This window comes from Moschus berezovskii, chromosome 19 (assembly GCF_049115385.1).
Source record: "Moschus berezovskii isolate FMDL1 chromosome 19, NW_MosBer_1.0, whole genome shotgun sequence".
Lineage (NCBI taxonomy): Eukaryota > Metazoa > Chordata > Mammalia > Artiodactyla > Moschidae > Moschus > Moschus berezovskii.
The window spans coordinates 66,249,323-66,268,154 of record NC_142478.1 but is presented as its reverse complement, the minus strand read 5'-3'; the positions used below and the strand labels follow the sequence as shown (position 1 = coordinate 66,268,154).

Genomic DNA, 18,832 nt, shown 5'->3' with positions numbered 1-18,832 from the left:
AAGAAAAGTCACAGAAACCATTAATGCCGGCCTCTTTGCTCTTCCCCTTAAAAACCCCCACCTCAAGGACCATGTGGGGGGCAGTGACTTCGGGGTCTGCCTCCCACTTCGCTTGACACCTACAATAAACCCTGTGCGTCCTTCCACCACAGCCTAGCGTCAGTAGACCGGTCTTGCTGCATGTCAGCTGAGTGGACCTGAGTTTGGCTTGGCACCCGGACCTCTCACTACAGGTTCAGCGTGGCCCTCGGTGAGCAGACAGTAAGCAGAAAGGATGCTATGAAAGTCTCCATTTCTTTTGCTTTGCTCCTTCTGCTCTCCCCTACCCCCAGGCCCTCTGGCATCCTCTCTCCTCCAGCCCCGAGGTTAGGTCCACCAGGTACTCCCCTGCCTGCCAGCCCGGCAGTGGCCCTGACCTGGCTGGCCCTCCCTGCCCAGCGGCTAGTCTCCCAGACACCCACGGCCACGGGACTCAGCTCCTTATTCTCCTGCCTCCTGCGGGAGCTCTCCCAGGGTGGAGATGGACCGTGCTGCTGCAGCAGCCAGCACGCCCCCCTCTCACACATACACACACTCACACAGGGTACGGGTTTGCAGAGAGCAGACGAATGGACCATCGTTCCCTCCCCTGCTGCACCCAGGAAAGGACACGGATCGGGGGACAGGTATGCTTTATTACTCGGTTCCCACATGTGATTGTCCCAAAGCACTAGTCAGACCCCTCACCTGTACTCATTTATACTTTACAAAGGTTATCGGTCCGCAGGAAGGCTTCAATAACGACCCAGCCCCAAGGCGGTGGGGGCCTCAGAGAACACAACTTCTGCGTTGAAATGTGGTCGTTTGGGCCCCTACCCTACTCCTCCAGACCCTGATCTCAGAGGAAGCGGCAGACGCTGGGTCTCCTGCTGAGCGCCAGGACCCACAGGGCAGAACCGGGGAGTCCCCGGGGGGTTCATTTCTCCCTTCCCACGGCCCAGCCCCCAGATGAAGAAAATAAGGCACGGCCAGCGGTGGAGAGGGAACAAAGTCAAGAAACTGAGCTGGAGATGGGCGTCCTCAGGCCAGGTCGCAGCCCCGCCTCCACCTCCTCCTAGGAAGCCGGTTCTGGGGTGGACAGAGGTAACAGCTGCAGCAGGCCCACCCAGGAGGCTGGGCCTGGGGGGTGGGAGGGGTTCTGGCAAGAGGGGGCGTGGCCCCGCCGCTCCTTCCGCCCCGCAGGCTCCGGCGGGGGAGTCGGGGGAAGGCCACGGGACTCCCGCCCCCTTTCCCAGGGTCCTCGGGCCAGCCCGGCTCCCCGGCCGGCACGGTCGGCCCTCTCAGCTCCGGTAGCTCTTGAGCAGGTGCCCGGCGACCACCAGCCTCTGGATCTCACTGGTGCCTTCATAAATCTCGGTGATGCGGGCGTCGCGGTAGTGCCGCTCGGCCGGCATCTCTGTCACGTAGCCCATGCCGCCCAGGATCTGCATGGCCTGAGGGGCAACGCGGGGGCTCAGGAAGGGAAGACCACCCCCTCCACACACCCTCCCAACTGGGGGGAAAACACAGGGCAGGCCCTTCCGCACAGAAGGACCTGCGGGGAGGGAGAGGCAGCTGGCACACTCGCGCTTACCCAACCCTGGGGAGCTCACCCAGGCCACGGGGACGCTCACCTGGTGGGTGATGGCAGTTGCGGCCTCCGATGCAGCCAACTTGGCCATTGCCGCCTCCTAACCACAGAGGACGGTGGCGTCAGAAATTCTTAGCACCTGGCCTGTTCAACAAGGCGGGCCTGGGGAAACCGCCCCTTGGAGCGATAAGGAACGGGGACCCCGCCTAGACGGCTCCCTCAGTGCACGTGCCGCCGCTACCGAAGCTCTGGGTTGGGCCCGGGGAGACCCCCTGCTCCACTGGCACCTTGGTGAAAGGCTTCTTGTTGTCCTTCAGCATGGCAGCGCGCCAGGTCAGCAGCCGGGCACTCTCCAGGGCCAGGGCCATGTCCGCCAACTTGAACTGCAACAACCCAGACCCGCCCCACCGGTCAGTGCTTGCCCGCCCTCCTCTCTCCCTGAAGGGCGGGACGGAGGAGGGCGGAGGACAGGGCAGCGGCTGAAAGCCATCTGGGAGGCAGAGAGGAGAGGCCGAAATCACGTCCCTCGGGCGTCCCGGCAAGGCTGCTCCTCGTTACCTGGATGCCCTGCAGCCTGGTGAGGGGCGCCCCGAAAGCACTGCGGTTCTCCGCGTAGCTCACAGCACAGTCCAGGGCGGCCTGGGCGATGCCCAGGGCCTGGGAGGCGATGCCGATGCGGCCCATGTCCAGGGTTTGCTGTGAGGACCCACCTGTCAGGGACCGGCCGTTCCCCAGGGCCTCACCCTAGGGACCCCCCGGTCCCCCGCTGCCGGGCTCACCATGGCGATCTTGAAGCCCAGCCCCGGCTCCCCCAGCAGGCTGTCCTTGGGGATGCGACAGTCCTCGAAGATGAGGTTGGCCGTGGACGAGGCCCGGATGCCCAGCTTGTCTTCCTTCTTCCCCAGCGTGAGCCCGGGTGTGGGCATGGGGACCAGGAAGGCACTGATGCCCTGGAGGCCGGGACACGCCCCTGGCTTGCTCACCGGCCCGAGACCACGCCCCCCAGGCGAACCACCCGAGACTCCCACTCGGGTCCCCCCCAACTTCCACCTCCCTCAGAACCTCGCTGTGACGCCCTCCGCTGGCTCCTCCGGGGACAGCGCCGCCCAGGGGCCGGAAAGGGTCGGCTGGCAAGAGCCCCAGAGCCCAAGCGGCTCTGTCGGACCACAGAGACGCGGCTGGAGAAGCTGAAGGGCTCGCCGCCCCTCCCTTGCGGGCCCCCCACCTTGTTATGCAAGGATCTGTCGGTGCTGGCGAAGACCACGGCGGCCGAGGCCTCCCAGGCGTTGGTGATCCAGGCCTTGGTGCCACTCAGGACCCACGAGTCACCGTCTGACCGCGCGGTGGTGGCCGCGGCCCCTGCGTCGCTGCCGTTCCCTGCCCCACACGCAGACTCAGAGCCCACCGCCGCCAGCTCCACCGGGACCCAACCTCACACCTCCCACACCAAGCACCCCCCAACCCCGCCAAGCAACCCCCCCATTCCGCGCCCCCCCAAAAGCTGGTGAGCCAGACCCAGGTGCAGGGAATCAGGGTCTGGCTCCTGAGAGAAGGGCCTGGAGGGCCACACAAGCTCCCTCAGCTCTCCAGGTGGGAGGACGTGGCACCTGGCTGTCTCCAAGCCAAAGGGACCCTGGGGTCCAAGTCCCTCCTTCCCAGCTCGGTCAAGGTGGACCCCGGGCGGGGTGGAGGTGGGGGTAGGTGAACCACTGCCCCACAGTGGTACCTGGTTCACTGAGGGCAAAGCAGCCAATTTTGTCACCAGTAGTGAAGGGAGTGACCCACTGCTGCTTCTGCTCCTTGGTGCCGAACTTCAGGATGGGCCCTAAGTAGAGGGACTGGGGGGACAGTGGGGGGCGGTCGTCGCAGACCCCAGCACACCCGCATACCCACCCCCAGGCCTCCTCTCTCCAGAGGTCCCATGCAAAGGACCAGGCCTAGAGGCACTCAGGGGTGGGGAGCCAAGGGAGGGCTATGCCCTGGATGCTGGGCCGTCTGGAACCTCCCCCTCTGCCTGTGTGTCCGCGGCCCAGGCAGGAGACTCACATTGTTGACACTCATGATGACTCCCGTGGAGGCGCAGCCCCGGCTGATCTCCTCCATGGCAATGGAGTAGGCCAGATAATCGAGGCCGGCTCCACTGAGCTCCTCCGGCACGTCCATGGCCATGAGCCCCAGCTCGCCCATCTTCTTCACCTGGCCCCAGGAAAGGATGTCAGGGCAAGGGCAGCTCCCGGGGGAGGGGGCAGGGGTGGGGCCACAGGGCCCACCCTCTCCAACCCCAGCCCACCTGCCTCCAGGCTGGTGCCCGCAGAAGCTCAGGTCATGTGACCCTAACCACCCACCCCGGAACCCCCAAGGCCGGATCTGTATGACAGCCCTGTTGTCTCAGGCAGTCCTGCCCCACACTCCGCCCTCACTCATCTCTGTGTCTACAGCCACAACCAGTGAGCACGCAGAGGGCACAAGAAGGCTCCAGGGGCCTCCGAGGTGAAGAAGCAGGGCAGCACAGTGCCACACAGACCTTTTCAGCCCCTCACGCGCGCCACACGGCCTGTCCTCCCCACCCAGGACCTCTGCACACGCTGTTCCTGTCAGTGATGCCCTGTATCAACTGGTTGTTAACTCCTCCTGCCTGTGGGTCTCAGCTCAGGCATCACTTCTGCTGGGTGGTCATCTCGGACCTCACTGAGTCAAATCCTTTAATCACACACTCCCGCAGCACCTGTAACTTCACACCTCTTTATGTGCTTGTTCTGATTATGGTCTCTCCCCCTGACCACAAGGCAGAGACGGCACAGTTTTGCCCACTGCTGTATTCTAGTGCCAGTGAAAGATTCGATAAAGGGGAAGAGTTGGAATGTCTGACTTGGAACCCAGGAGTGGTTGGGGTAAATTATCAAGTGCCTTTTACATGCTCAGCACTGGAAAGTGCTTCATGTGTATTCTTGGTTGAGTCTCTCCAAAGCTTGAAGCTTTGCTGAATCAACCTCACGTCACAGGTGAGGAAGCTGGAGCTCAGGGAGGTGGAGTGCTTTGCTCAGGGTGGACCTTGTAAATGGTGGGGCTGAGACTGAAACCCAGCACTGACTCCAGGACCACAACCAACTCAGTCTGTACAAGGTGAGTGATCCGTGAACAGCATTTAAAAAAAAAGTTTTCTTGAACGCTAGTTGATCTACAATGTTGTGTGGATCTCTGCTGTATGGCAAAGTAACTGTTATACATGATCTTTTTCATATTATTTTCCATATGGTTTACACAGGATCCTGAAGAGTTCCCTGTGCGACGGGACGGCCTTGTCATTTATCCATCCTATGTACAACACTTTGCACCTGCTAATCCCAAACTCCCAATTCGTCCCTCCCTCACCCCCTTCTCCTTGGCAACCACATGTGTTTTCTCCCTGTCTGTGAGTCTGTTTCTGTTCCGTATTAATAGATAGGTTAAGTTCGTGTCGTATTTTAGATAATACATGTAAGTGATATCATATGGTATTTGTCTTTCTCTTTGACTTACTTCACTTAGTATGATAACCTCTAGGTCCACCACGGTACTGCAAGTGACATTATTTCATTCTTGTTTATGGCTGAGTAATATTCCACCACATACATGTACCACATGTTCTTTATCCATTCATCTGTCCATGGACAGTCAGGTTGCTTCCATGTCTACAACTCAGCTTCAACTCTGTACTAAGGATTTTATATATAAAACAACAATGTATCCTGCTTGAGGACATGTTTCTCTTGTCCATGATCCTGTTCTCTTGAACATGTTTCTCAGTCCTGTATGACTCTTTGGGAACCCATGGACTGTATAGTCTATGGAATTCTCCTGGCCAGAATACTGGAGTGGGTAGGCTTTCCCTTCTCCAGGGAATCTTTCCAACCCAGGGATCGAATGCAGCAGATTCTTTACCAGCTAAGCCACCAGGGAAACCCAAGAATACTGGAGTGAGTAGCCTATCCCTTCTCCAGCAGATCTTCCCAACCCAGAAATTGAACCAGGGTCTCTGGCAATGCAGGTGGATTCTTCACTTAGAGAGCTATGAGGGAAGCCCAAGGATTACATATAAAAGAACAATGTATCTTGCCTGAGGACATGTTTCTCTTTCTTGAGAACCTTCTGACTAATTCTGTTACCTTAAAATGTGTATTATGGGAGGGGGGTCTAGTAAAATCTTTCCATTATTCTAATTCTGTCATCTTAAAATGTAAATTGCGGGCATGGGTCTAGTAAGATCTTTACAATCTTGAGACATTCTTTTGATTTATTGTAATAACCAATTAATAAAGTATATAGCTCCCTTGCTAAGACTAGCACTCTCCACCCCCTTCTGATGTCTGTGTCAGAAGCTTCCTCTGTCCCTTTTCACTGTAATAAAACTTCTGCCACGAAAGAGCCCTGAGTGGTCAAGCCTGGTCTCTGGGCCCGAAGCTGAATCTTCTTGGGAGATCACTGAAGCCGACACGTTTCACTGGAAGCTATCAGACCAAGGAGTGGGTGAAGGTGGGAAGCAGAGAGCAGCTGAGGCACTGTCTGTCTCTGAGCATGACCTGGGGACGCAGAGCCCAGTGCCAGCCCCAGGGTGGCCTCAAAACAGAGCCCCTTTTGAACCCACACTTAGGGCCTCCAGCAAACCTATTCCAGAGTGAGGTGGTGGTTTACTGGGGAGGCCTGTGCTGGCTCACCAGCTAGGGCTGCATACTACCAGGAGCCAGAAATACGCAGAGTCCCCAAGATTCATGCTCAGGCCCAGACAGGAACCCCGCTGGAGGGCTTTCTCTGGCCAAACAGCAAAAGAAACTGAAGTAGAAAAAAAAAAAAAAAAAGCCCTGTTTGTCTCACCCTACATGCACCATCCAGCTTCTCTAGGCGTTAAGACATACACCGCCTCTGCAGTCTCTCTCTCTGGTCCACAACAGTGGGGTAAATGACACATCAGCCCATCACACCAAAAGACTCCATTTCACCCCAGGAGACAGAAGGGGAACGGAAATTCCCAGGTGGAGCACAGGCAGGACAAGGACGACCCCGCTTTCCTGTAACGGGTGGGGGCTCTCGCGCAGATGGTGACGCTGCCGGGATGCCCAGCGTCCGATGAGAGAGCCAGGGGCCCTGGCTCTCTGCCCCTCACCCCTGCCCTCCAGCGCTCTCTGCACCGGAATAGAAAGCTGCCGGAGTCCACAATGACTGCACCCAAGTGGCAGCCTCACCAGCATGCTATTTTCCCCCCAACCTTTCTCATTCTCAAAGGTATCTGGAGATTTCTGGCAATACGCCACAGCCAGCTGCAGGAACATTCTAGGGAAAATGTGGAGACAGAGAAGAGACGGCGTGATCAAGAAGAAAGCGAAGCACACACGTACACACAGAGACCGTGTGTCCAGCTGTAGAAATCATTTCTGATCTAGGCATGTTTGATGGTAACTGGTAAGAGCAGCCAGCCTCCCTCATATTTTGGCCAATATTTTGGCCAGTTTTGAGCGATCTCAAGAACCCCTCAGAGACACTGCCCACAGTGGTTTCGCTCCACGCCTGTGTCTGTGAACCGGGAGTGTGGGCCTGCAACCCTGAGCGGGCCAAGCCGAGTGGTCTCCAAACCCGCGAGAGAGGGACTTCCCTGGCAGTCTGGTGGTTAAGACTCCCCGTTTTCAACTCGGGGGTTGCGGATTCAATTCAGGTTAGGGAATTAAGGGTTCCCATGTGCTGCGTACATTCTCAGTCACTAAGTTGTATCCAACTGTTTTGCGACCCCATGGACTATAGCCCACCAGGCTCCTCTGTGCATGGAATTTTCCTGGCAAGAAGACTGGAGTGGGTTGCCATTTCCTCCTCCAGGGGATCTTCCCGACCCAGGGATAGAATCCACGACTCCTGCATTGCAGGCGGATTCTTTACCACTGAGTCACCTGGAAGGCCCCACTTGCATGGCCAAAAGTAAATAAATAAATAAATATTTTAAACGCATGAAGTTTATTTAAAAACAAAATTCCCAAGAGAGCACGTGAGAAAGAGAAAGACCCCTTTCCTTGCAGAGTGAGCCTTCAGCACCTGCTGCCTTCACATGTGGGGCCTGTTTCAGAGGATGCCTCATATAAAAAGCAGTGCTTTTTAAGTCACTCTTAAAGCTCACATTTCTAAAAAATCAAATATGTCCTGAGTTTGCCGATGCTCATGAGAGTCCAAACTAACTCCCTTTAGAGAATCAAATCTCCTTGCTTGTTGAAGATTTGTTGCTTTATTCATGGGCAAGGGCCACAGGAGCCACCCCTCCAGCTTCTACTCTGTGCCGGTGTGTGCCGAGTGCTGGGACAGCAAGAACGTTCAGGATGACTTGACCAAAAAGTTTAAGTCCATAAATTCAGCAAATGTCTGCTGAATACCAAGCACTTACTTGGCAAGGAGGTGTTTCGCTGGGGCAGGAGGTAGGGGTTTGAACAAGCCTGGCCTTCAGGAAGGCAACCTTGGAAAATAACTGGGACATAGGACACACACAATAGCGTGATAAGCACACCCAGAGAACCAGGGATTATGAGCACAGTGAAAAACTCTTGGTGGGAGAGGTGAAAGGTGATGCTATTCAGGGGACACCACCAGGGTGGCGTCAACAAGAGTGTACATATGAATAAGAGGAAAAACGGACTATGGTCGCAGAGGCTTCCATGTGGCAAACTATCATCTGAGACCAGGGCAAGCGGAGGGAAAGCAGATTTTGCACCCGATATATTAAACTTACTCAGTAAACATTCACTGAGTGAATGCAAAGAAACTGGGTTCAGTGTTCCAGACAGAAATATGCACACACAGGGGCTTCCCTGGCGGCTGCAGTGGTTAGGACGTGGTGCTTGCACTGCAGGGGACTTGGGTTCGACCCCTAATTGGGGAACTAAAATACTGCAAGCCACACAGTGCGGCCAAAAATAAATAACTAGATAAAAATGCACATATACATTCTCAGGTTCCAGAGTCCAAAGCTGATTTGGAAACACCATTCTATTTCTAATTTCCCTTTATTATATAATAGCGTTGTATATCCATAACTGTTCTTCCCCCCCCCCCCCGCCCCCGGGAGTTGTGGGAGGTAGGTTTGGACACAGAAAGACCAAAGTTCAACCTAGATTACAAAATCAGTCAAGTGAGCAGAGACTGGCACTAGCCTTCCACCTCCTTCATGGCCTGTCCACCTCTTAATTCTTCTCCCCCTGACTCTTCCTCAGGAAACCCACTTTTCCTGGGAAAAAAAATTCTTTAGGAAAAAAAATATTAGAAAACACTCACTAAGCATCTCCTGCAGGTTGGGGGGAGCACAGAATCTACATCTGGATCCTCCAATCCCAGCACTGTGGCTTTACTGAGCAAGAAATGTAATTTCTGGCTTCTCTTTCCGCATCCGAAAACTGGAGATCAGTGAAAAAACTGCCTGAGTGTTTTGTTGATGAAGAAATATCAATAACCTCAGATATGCAGATGACACCACCCTTATGGCAGAAAGTGAAGAGGAACTCAAAAGCCTCTTTATGAAAGTGAAAGAGGAGAGTGAAAAGGTTGGCTTGAAGCTCAACATTCAGAAAACGAAGATCATGGCATCTGGTCCCATCACTTCATGGGAAATAGATGGAAAAACAGTGGAAACAGTGTCAGACTTTATTTTTGGGGGCTCCAAAAGCACTGCAAATGCTGATTGCAGCCATGAAATTAAAAGACGCTTACTCCTTGGAAGGAAAGTTATGAACAACCTTGATAGTATATTAAAAAGCAGAGACATTACTTTGCCAACAAAGGTCTGTCTAGTCAAGGCTATGGTTTTTCCCGTGGTCATGTATGGATGTGAGAGTTGGACTGTGAAGAAAGCTGATCGCCGAAGAATTGATGCTTTTGAACTGTGGTGTTGGAGAAGACTCTTGAGAGTCCCTTGGACTGCAAGGAGATCCAACCAGTCCATTCTGAAGGAGATCAGTCCTGGGTGTTCATTGGAAGGACTGATGCTAAAGCTGAAACTGCAATACTTTGGCCACCTCATGCGACGAGTTGACTCACTGGAAAAGACTCTGATGCTGGGAAAGGTTTGGGGCGGGAGGAGAAGGGGATGGCAGAGAATGAGATGGTTGGATGGCATCACTGACTCTGTGGACATGGGTTTGAGTGAACTCCGGGAGTTGGTGATGGACAGGGAGGCCTGGCGTGCTGTGATTCATGGGGTCGCGGAGAGTCGGACACAACTAAGCGACTGACCTGAACTGAATATGAAAATCACCAACTTAATGGACATGGATTTGAGCAAACTCCAGGAGGTAGTGGAGGACACAGGAGCCTGGCGGGCTACAGTCCATGGGGTCGCAAAGAGTCAGACACGACTGAGCAACTGGACAACAACCTGGAATATGGTAACCCCCAAATGAGAGTTACTCCTGTTATTATTATTATCGTCATTTTAAAACACGAGTGGTATTATTTTAAATTTTGCAACCTGTCCTATTACCCCTGTGTCTGTCGCTTGGATCCTTCTGCTTGTTTAAGTCCTGGGTTTCCTTCTGTAACGACAGCTGAGCACCAAACACAGTAACAGAGACAGAGAGGTAACGGCCCATGCGCTTTGATCCACAGCAAAGGGGCACCCGGGCAACCGCTGCAGCCCATCAGCGACCCGAAGGAGAGTCCGATTCATGCGAGGCAGTGGCAAGATCAGAGGGCAGAAGATTTAGCGCTACTGCTCCCCAAGCCTACAGCCTCAGGCAATTCCTGCCACTGTTCCTTTGTCCTCTGCTGTTGTTCAGTCACTAAGCCTGCAGCACGCCAGGCTTCCCTGTCCTTCAACATCTCCCGGAGCTTGCTCAAACTCAGGTCTACTCAGTTGGTGATGCCATCCAAACATATTCTCTGTTGTCCCCTTCTCATCCTGCCCTCAATCTTTCCCAGCGTCAAGATCTTTTCCAATGAGTCAGTTCTTCGCATTGGGTGGCCAAAATATTGGAATTTCAGCATCAGTGAATATTCAGGACTGATCTCCTTTAGGATGGACTGGTTGGATCTCCTTGCAGTCCAAGGCACTCTCAAGAGTCTTCTCCAGCACCACACTTCAAAAGCATCAATTCTTTGGCAATCAGCCATCTTTATGGTCTAACCCTCACATCTATACATGATTACTAGAAAAACCATGGCTTATATAGGGACTATACAGACCTTTGTAGACAAAGTGATGTCTCTGCTTTTTAATACGCTGTCTAGGTTTATCATAGCTTTTCTTCCAAGGAGCAAGCATCTTTTAATTTCATGGCTGCAGTCACCATCCGCAGTGATTTTGAAGCCCAGGAAAAGAAAGTTTGTCACTGTTTCCATTGTTTCCCCATCTGTTTGCCATGACATGATGGGACTGGATGTCATGATCTTAGTTTTCTGAATGTTGAATTTTAAGCCAACTTTTTCACTCTCCTCTTTCACCTTCATCAAGCAGCTCTTTAGTTCCTCTTCGCTTTCTGCCATAAGGGGGTATCATCTGCATACCTGAGGTTATTGATATTTCTCCCAGCCATCTTGAATCCAGCTTGTGATTCATCCAGCCCGGTATTTCGCATGATGTACTCTGCATATAAGTTGAATAAACAGGGTGACAATATACAGCCTTGACGTACTCCTTTCCCAATTCTGAACCAGTCTGTTGTTCCATGTCCAGTTCTAACTGTTGCTTCTTGACCTCTGTACAGATTTCTCAGGAGGCAGATCAGGTGGTCTGGTATTCCCATCTGTTTCAGAATTTTCCACAGTTTGTTGTGATCCACACAGTCAAAGGCTTTAGCATGGTCAATGAAGCAGATGTTTTTCTGGAACTCTCGCGCTTTTTTGATGATCCAGGGGATGTTGGCAATTTGATCTCTGGTTCCTCTGCCTTTTCTAAATCCAGCTTGCACATTTGGAAGTTCTTGGTTCATGTACTGTTGAAGCCTAGCTTGAAGGGTTTTGAGCATTATCTTGCTCGCAAGTTAAATGAGTGCAACCTGTGTGGTAGTTTGGACATTCTTTGGCATTGCCCCTCTTTGGGATTGGAATGAAAACTGACCTTTTCCAGTCCTGTGGCCACTGCTGAGTTTTGCAAATTTGCTGGCATATCGAATGTAGCACTTTCACAGCATCATCTTTTAGGATCTGAAATGGCTCAGCTAGCATTCTGTCATCTCCACTAGCTTTGTTCTTGTAATGCTTCCTAAGGCCCATTTGACTTTGTACTCCAGGACTTCTGGTTCTAGGTGAGTGACCATACCATAGTGGTTATCCGGGTCATGAAGACCTTTTTTGTACAGTTCTTTTTCAGGTACGACCTAAATCAAATCCCTTATGATTACACAGTGGAAGTGAGAAATAGATTTAAGGGACTAGATCTGATAGACAGAGTGCCCGATGAACTATGGACGGAGGTTTGTGACATTGTACAGGAGACAGGCATCAAGACCATCCCCATGGAAAAGAAATGCAAAAAAGCAAAATGGCTGTCTGAGGAGGCCTTACAAATAGCTGTGAAAAGAAGAGAAGCAAAAAGCAAAGGAGAAAAGGAAAGATATAAGCATCTGAATGCAGAGTTCCAAAGAATAGCAAGGAGAGATACGAAAGCCTTCCTCAGTGATCAATGCAAAGAAATAGAGGAAAACAACAGAATGGGAAAGACTAGAGATCTCTTCAAGAAAATCAGAGATACCAAGGGAACATTTCATGTAAAGATGGGCTTGATAAAGGACAGAAATGGTATGGACCTAACAGAAGCAGAAGATATTAAGAAGAGGTGACAAGAATACACAGAAGAACTGTACAAAAAAGATCTTCACGACCCAGATAATCACGATGGTGTGATCACTCACCTAGAGCCAGACATCCTGGAATGTGAAGTCAAGTGGGCCTTAGAAAGCATCACTACGAACAAAGCTAGTGGAGGTGATGGAATAACAGTTGAGCTATTTCAAATCCTGAAAGATGATGCTGTCAAAGTGATGCACTCAATATGCCAACAAATTTGGAAAACTCAGGGCCACAGGACTGGAAAAGGTCAGTTTTCATTCCAATCCCAAAGAAAGGCAATCCAAAAGAATGCTTAAACTACCGCACAATTGCACTCATCTCACACACTAGTCAAGTCATGCTCAAAATTCTCCAAGCCAGGCTTCAGCAATACGTGAACCGTGAACTTTCAGATGTTCAAGCTGGTTTCAGAAAAGGCAGAGGAATCAGAGATCAAATTGCCAACATCCACTGGATCATCGAAAAACATGATGAGCTCCAGAAAAACATCTATTTCTGCTTCATTGACTATGCCAAAGCCTTTGACTGTGTGGATCACAATAAACTGTGGAAAATTCTGAAAGAGATGGGAATACCAGATCACCTGACCTGCCTCTTGAGAAACCTATATGCAGGTCAGGAAGCAATAGTTAGAACTGGACATGGAACAACAGACTGGTTCCAAATAGGAAAAGGAGTACGTCAAGGCTGTATATTGTCACCCTGTTTATTTAACTTCTATGCAGAGTACATCATGAGGAACGCTGGGCTGGAAGAAGCACGAGCTGGAATCAAGATTGCCGGGAGAAATATCAATAACCTTAGATATGCAGATGACACCACCCTTACAGCAGAAAGTGAAGAGGAACTAAAAAGCCTCTTGATGAAAGTGAAAGAGGAGAGTGAAAAAGTTGACTTAAAGCTCAACATTCAGAAAACTAAGATCATGGCATCTGGTCCCATCACTTCATGGGAAATAGATGGGGAAACAGTGAAAACAGTGTCAGACTTTATTTTTTTGGGCTCCAAGATCACTGCAGATGGTGACTGTAGCCATGAAACTTGACCAACCTAGATAGCATATTAAAAAGCAGAGACATTACTTTGTCACAAAGGTCCATCTAGTCAAGGCTATGGTTTTTCCAGTGGTCATGTATGGATGTGAGAGTTAGACTGTGAAGAAAGCTGAGCACTGAAGAATTGATGCTTTTGAACTGTGGTGTTGGAGAAAACTCTTGAGAGTCCCTTGGACTGCAAGGAGATCCAACCAGTCCATCCTAAAGGAGATCAGTCCTGGGTGTTCATTGGAAGGGCTGATGTTGAAGCTGAAACTCCAATAGTTTGGCCACCTCATGTGAAGAGTTGACTCACTGGAAAAGACCCTGATGCTGGGAGGCATTGGGGGCAGGAGGAGAAGGGGACGACAGAGGATAAGATGGCTGGATGGCATCACCAACTCGATGGACATGAGTTTGGGTAAACTCTGGGAGTTGGTGATGGACAGGGAGGCCTGGGGTCGCAAAGAGTTGGACATGACTGAGCGACTGAACTTCCTCTAGGCCAAGGAAATAATGGCAGGACTCCTGATAACCTAATAAGATTACAGATATGAAGACACTTATCCAAGATAAAATGGAATAACAATGGTGTCACTACTCTGAACTGGGTAACGCATTCACCAAGGCTGTTCTGGACAGCCTCTGTGTGCTAGAATGTGCCAGAAGGGAAGGAGGCTGATGCCTTTGGTCTCTTCCTTTCACATCCTTTTCTGCCACTGTTTAGTGGTAGGGTTGATTTGCAAGTTCCCCAGTCCTGTAAAGTAAGCAAGAGATACGAAGCCAAAGAACTGGTTAAGAGCAGGTTGGTAGAAAGCCTACTGCTACTGCCAGCTTTCTTGCACAAAGCAAGTCTTATGTTTGTTAACATAATAAGTAATTTGAAGGAATATAGAAAAAAAAAATCAAGTGGTCTGTCATTAGGCAGGAAAAGCTGCAATATATGGCCACGTCATGGACAACGGCCCTGGGGCAGCAGCAGAGTGCGTCGCTATGGAGATGATATTTCTAACCAGAACAGGGCTTCCCAGCTGGGCTTCTAGGACAACCCTGTGGTCAGTGGGCGGAGTAGGGTTTTGGAGGCTACTACACTTGGAGTATGAATTCTAGCTCCACAGACTGGTGAGCCTTGGAAAATCACGTCCCCTCTCTGTGCTTCAACTTTCTCAACTGTACTAAAAACAGTAAGAGTATTAATAGCTTCTGTTTTTCAAATGCACCATGAACTTGACATACATGATCGCCTACAATCCTCACAACCATTACAGGAAACCAAATGGAGATTAGATCTGCAGCTGGGGATGCCTTTAGGACTAAGCGGGATGATGACAACGTTAAGGGTTACCACATAAAAGTTGCCCAACTCATTTTGGTGCTCAGAACGCCACCCACCTACCCTACCTTGAGCTCTTTAGATGTTATAGCCACAGTCCAGGCACAGTGCCCGGTACACTGTGAACACACAACATGCCCTAAGATTGGGAAAGTGGCCCCAAGGCTGAAGAAGCATATTAATAGTGTCCACAAATTTTGAACGCTCCAGACGGGCAGACAGGGCACAAAGGCCTGACAGAATCGCTTTATCACAAGTTATCTCAACAAATATCTACTAAATGTCTACAACTTGTTAAAACGGGAGGGTTCAGAAGAAGCACTTGTCCTCACAGTAATGATACAGTGACACAGGGAGGATGGGACTGACTGGGATCTCAGCGGCCGGCAGAAGACTTGGGTTGGAACCTTAGCTCTGTAACTCATTAGTTCCATGACCTTGGGCACATTATTTAAGCCCCTCATCAATCTGAGTTACATCAACTACACAACAGGATATGTAATAATGGCACCTTCATCTCATTGGACAGATTTAAGAGACAGATAAGCTAGGCACTTCCCTACTGGTCCAGTGGTTAAGACTCCGAGCTGCCACTGAAGGGGCTGTGAGTTCAATCCCCACTCAGGGAACTAAGATCCTGCATGACACATGGTGCAGCAAAAAGAAAAGAAACAGGTGTGCTAACCCATCAGCATTTAGGAGAGTGCCAAGCACAATGTCAGCATTTTCTAAGTGTTAACTATTATTATCAACACAATGCCTGGTACATAGTAACCACAGCAGTCATCCACCATGATTACCATTATTCCAGAAGTTATGATCCTAGCTACAGGCCTCATGCTGGAGAGCGGAAGCCTCCAGGGCATTTTCTGGCTCTCAGGATCATGCCCCCTGAGGGTTCCCTGACTGCAGTGTCACTGCCTCTGGCTGTCACTGTCACCAGCTGTCCTGGAGCAGAGGGCAGATCCCATCACCGGGTGTCCTGAGGTCGGAATTCTCACCTGAGCCGCTGGGAAGCGATGCTCCCTGTCCACCTGGGCTGCGATAGGGAAGAGCTCCTTCTCAGCAAAGTCGCGGCACATCTGCCGCAGCATCTGGTGAGTCTCCGGCAGTTCAACAGACTGGTAGACGGTATGCAGGCTACGCCAGCCCCAAGGCCAGGGGGCTGCAGAGAGAAGAGGAGTCAGTGGAAGGGGAATGCAAGAGGTCTCATGTAGTAATTAAAATAATAATGGTGATCCACTTACTGGGTGGGCTTCCCTGGTGACTCAGATGGTAAAGAAACTGCCTGCAATGCTGCAGACCCAGGTTCGATCCCTGGGTCGGGAAGGTCCCCTAGAGAAGGGAATGACTATCCACTCCAGTATTCTTGCCTGGAGAATTCCATGGACAGAGGAGCCTGGCAGTCCATGGGGTCACAGAGTTGGACATGACTGAGTGATGAACATTTTAATTTTCACTTTTTCACTTACTGGGTGATTCTCCACCAGATGACTTGTGTCCCCCAGGGGACATTTGGCAATGTCCGGAGACATTTTTGGTTGTCTCAACAGAAGGGTGGTAGGGAGTGGGTAGAGGCCAGGAATACTGCTAAACATTGTACAGGACAGAACCCACAACAAAGAACTAGGGGCCCAAAATGTCATTAACATTGCTATTGAGAATTGACTGGAACGTTCACCATGCTTGCTGAATACTTTGTACAACAGTCCTACTCAGTGGCCAGTATAACAGCAGTAATAGTAACAGCACAGCTCTGTGACCTCAGGCAAGGATCTTAACTTCACTGGTTTCTCTAAATGTGGAGGACAACAGTACTCTGCTCCTGGGCTCCAACCGTGAAAACTAACTGTAGCACTTAGCACTTAACCCGGACCCTGCTGCGAGTAGTGACAGCTCTCAAAGAGGGTCCCCTTTATTATTATTCACGGTGAGTGGCTCTTGACCAGGCAAAGGAAGCCCTGGCCGCAGGTGCCACTGCTGCCACAGGGTAGAGAAATTAGAAGATGGGAAAGAGACCACCAGTGAGCTCCTGTAATCTGCCAGGCACTTGTGTTTTAATACTTGTAACAACTCTATGAGAACAGCAGTATTACTGTGGTCGTTTCACACAGGGCCCAAGGACACAGATGAACAGTCTGGGTTCAACCCCAGACCTGGCACTCTAGGAATGGCGCACCCTGAACCTCCTCCGAAGGTGCAATAAGTGGGTGGGGGTGTGTGGGTGCAGCATGAGAAGTGGGCTGGGACTGGGGGTCGGAGCTGTGGCCGCGGCCATGCAGGCGCGAGGAGCAGCCTAACTGGGGCAAAGGCCTCGCGCTGCGGAGTGGGCACCGCCCGGCCGCCCGCCCTGCCGCAGGGGTGAATCCGCTGCCTGGACGCACGCCCGCCCCGCCCGCCGCCCCACCGTGAGGGGTCGGAACGCACTCACCTCCGCGGACAAGGCCACAGGCCCGGGCGAGCAGCGAGGCAGCCATGGAGGGCAGACACGGCGGGCTGGTGACGGCCCTGGGCTTCTTCCCGGCGACCTCGGGCCGCAGCACCGGTTCCGGGCCGGGGAGGGACCTGCGCGGCCAGGAGCCCCGCCCCTCGGGCCTCGGGGGCGGGACCGGCGCGGCCTCGCGCTCCGGGGGCGGGGCGGGCCGCGGGGGCCCCGCAGCTGCCGAGGTAATCCAACTCTTTCGGGAAAGTCTCCGAAGCTGGTTCTGTTGTTCCGCCTGCTAAGCCGTATCCGACTCTGCGACCCCAGGAACTGAAGCCCGCCAGACTTCCTTGTCCTTCACCGTCTCCCGGAGTTAGCTCAAATTCATGGCCGTTGAGTCGGTGGTGCGGTCCAACCATCTCATCCTCTGTCGTCCCCTTCTCTTCCTGCCTTCAGTCACCTTCAGTCTTTGCCGGCAACAGGGTCTTTTCCGAAGAGTCCGCTCTTCGCATCAGGTGGCCAAAGTATTGGAGCTTCAGCTTCAGTCCTTCTGATGAATATTCAGGGTTGATTTCCTGGTTCTAGGCTGACCTTAAAACTCTTCAGGGGGTGAGCCTAGCTCTCTCCTAAAATCCAGTTCCGTGATCTAAAAAACTCCACTTGGCCTCCCCCCGCCCCAAACCCACCGCGCCCCCGCTGTCGCCTCACAATGCAGATTTTCTCCGGGATCTCTAGCTGCTTCCTGCCTCAGGACCTTTGCAGTCACCATCCCCTCCGCTGGAAGACTCCTTCCCATCAACACCTCCCTGAGGCGACAGGTGCTTCCCCTCACAAACTGTCCATCTCGTTGTTTTCTGGCAGGTAGCATCTGAAATCTTATCATGTCCCCTACTAGCCTGTGAGTGCCCAGTGGGGTAAGGGTCTTACGCTGCTGCGCATTATCTTGGCATAAGGAGTTGGGGTGCCAGGAGGTTGTGAAGGTGAGGTGGCACTGCTGCTTCCCTGTTCCTCTATGGTCCCGCGTCTCACTCCCAGTTGTGGAGCAGAGCACCCTACCTACCCCTCCAATGGGAGCCTTCAACGCTGTGCCCTAACATCCTGCATCTTGTCCTTAGTTTGTCAGGACCCCTTCACTCCGCACCCCAAAATTACAGTGATTTCTCTTGCCTGACAAGCATCTTCCACAGGCCCAGGTGTGAGTCAGACTCCCACAGGCTCCTGGCACCACCCACATGCACGCAGGAACCCAGTCCCTCCAGCTGCCTTTCTTCCCCCATTAACTCAGCCAGGTGTCTGTCTCCAACACAGACGCAGCACAGGCTGAAACCAGAACTTACTCTGATTTCTGACGATCTATTAAAAAGATGTGGCAGTCTTTCAAATGTTTTGTTCCTTAAGTCACTAAGTCATGTCCAATTTTTTGCAACCCCATGGACTGTAGCCCATAAGGCTCCTCTGTCCTCCACTATCTCCCAGAGTTTGCTCAAATTCATGTCCACTGAGTTGCTGCTTCTATATCGCCTTGCATTTAGAAGAAATACATTCAAAAGAAAGCCTCTAAAGCAACAGTACATTTATTGTCGTTGGCAAATACTCCTCTGAGGCTTCCATACCTTTTCCCACCGCACCTGGGCACCAGCCCT

The 18,832-nt window shown here is 51.8% G+C and overlaps 1 protein-coding gene across 1 annotated transcript; it reads right to left on the bottom strand.

Moving 5' to 3' along the window:
- Window positions 1-654: 654 nt before the first annotated feature.
- Window positions 655-17,356, bottom strand: ACADS (acyl-CoA dehydrogenase short chain). Its single transcript, XM_055405243.2, has 10 exons — window positions 17,199-17,356; window positions 15,769-15,932; window positions 3,656-3,805; window positions 3,336-3,447; window positions 2,835-2,986; window positions 2,389-2,559; window positions 2,168-2,305; window positions 1,897-1,992; window positions 1,653-1,709; window positions 655-1,472 (listed from the first exon to the last, which is right to left on the bottom strand). The coding sequence occupies exons 1-10, from the start codon at window positions 17,242-17,244 to the stop codon at window positions 1,320-1,322; spliced, it is 1,239 nt and encodes a 412-aa protein (XP_055261218.2). The 5' UTR covers window positions 17,245-17,356; the 3' UTR covers window positions 655-1,319.
- Between the last annotated feature and the right edge of the window lie 1,476 nt (window positions 17,357-18,832).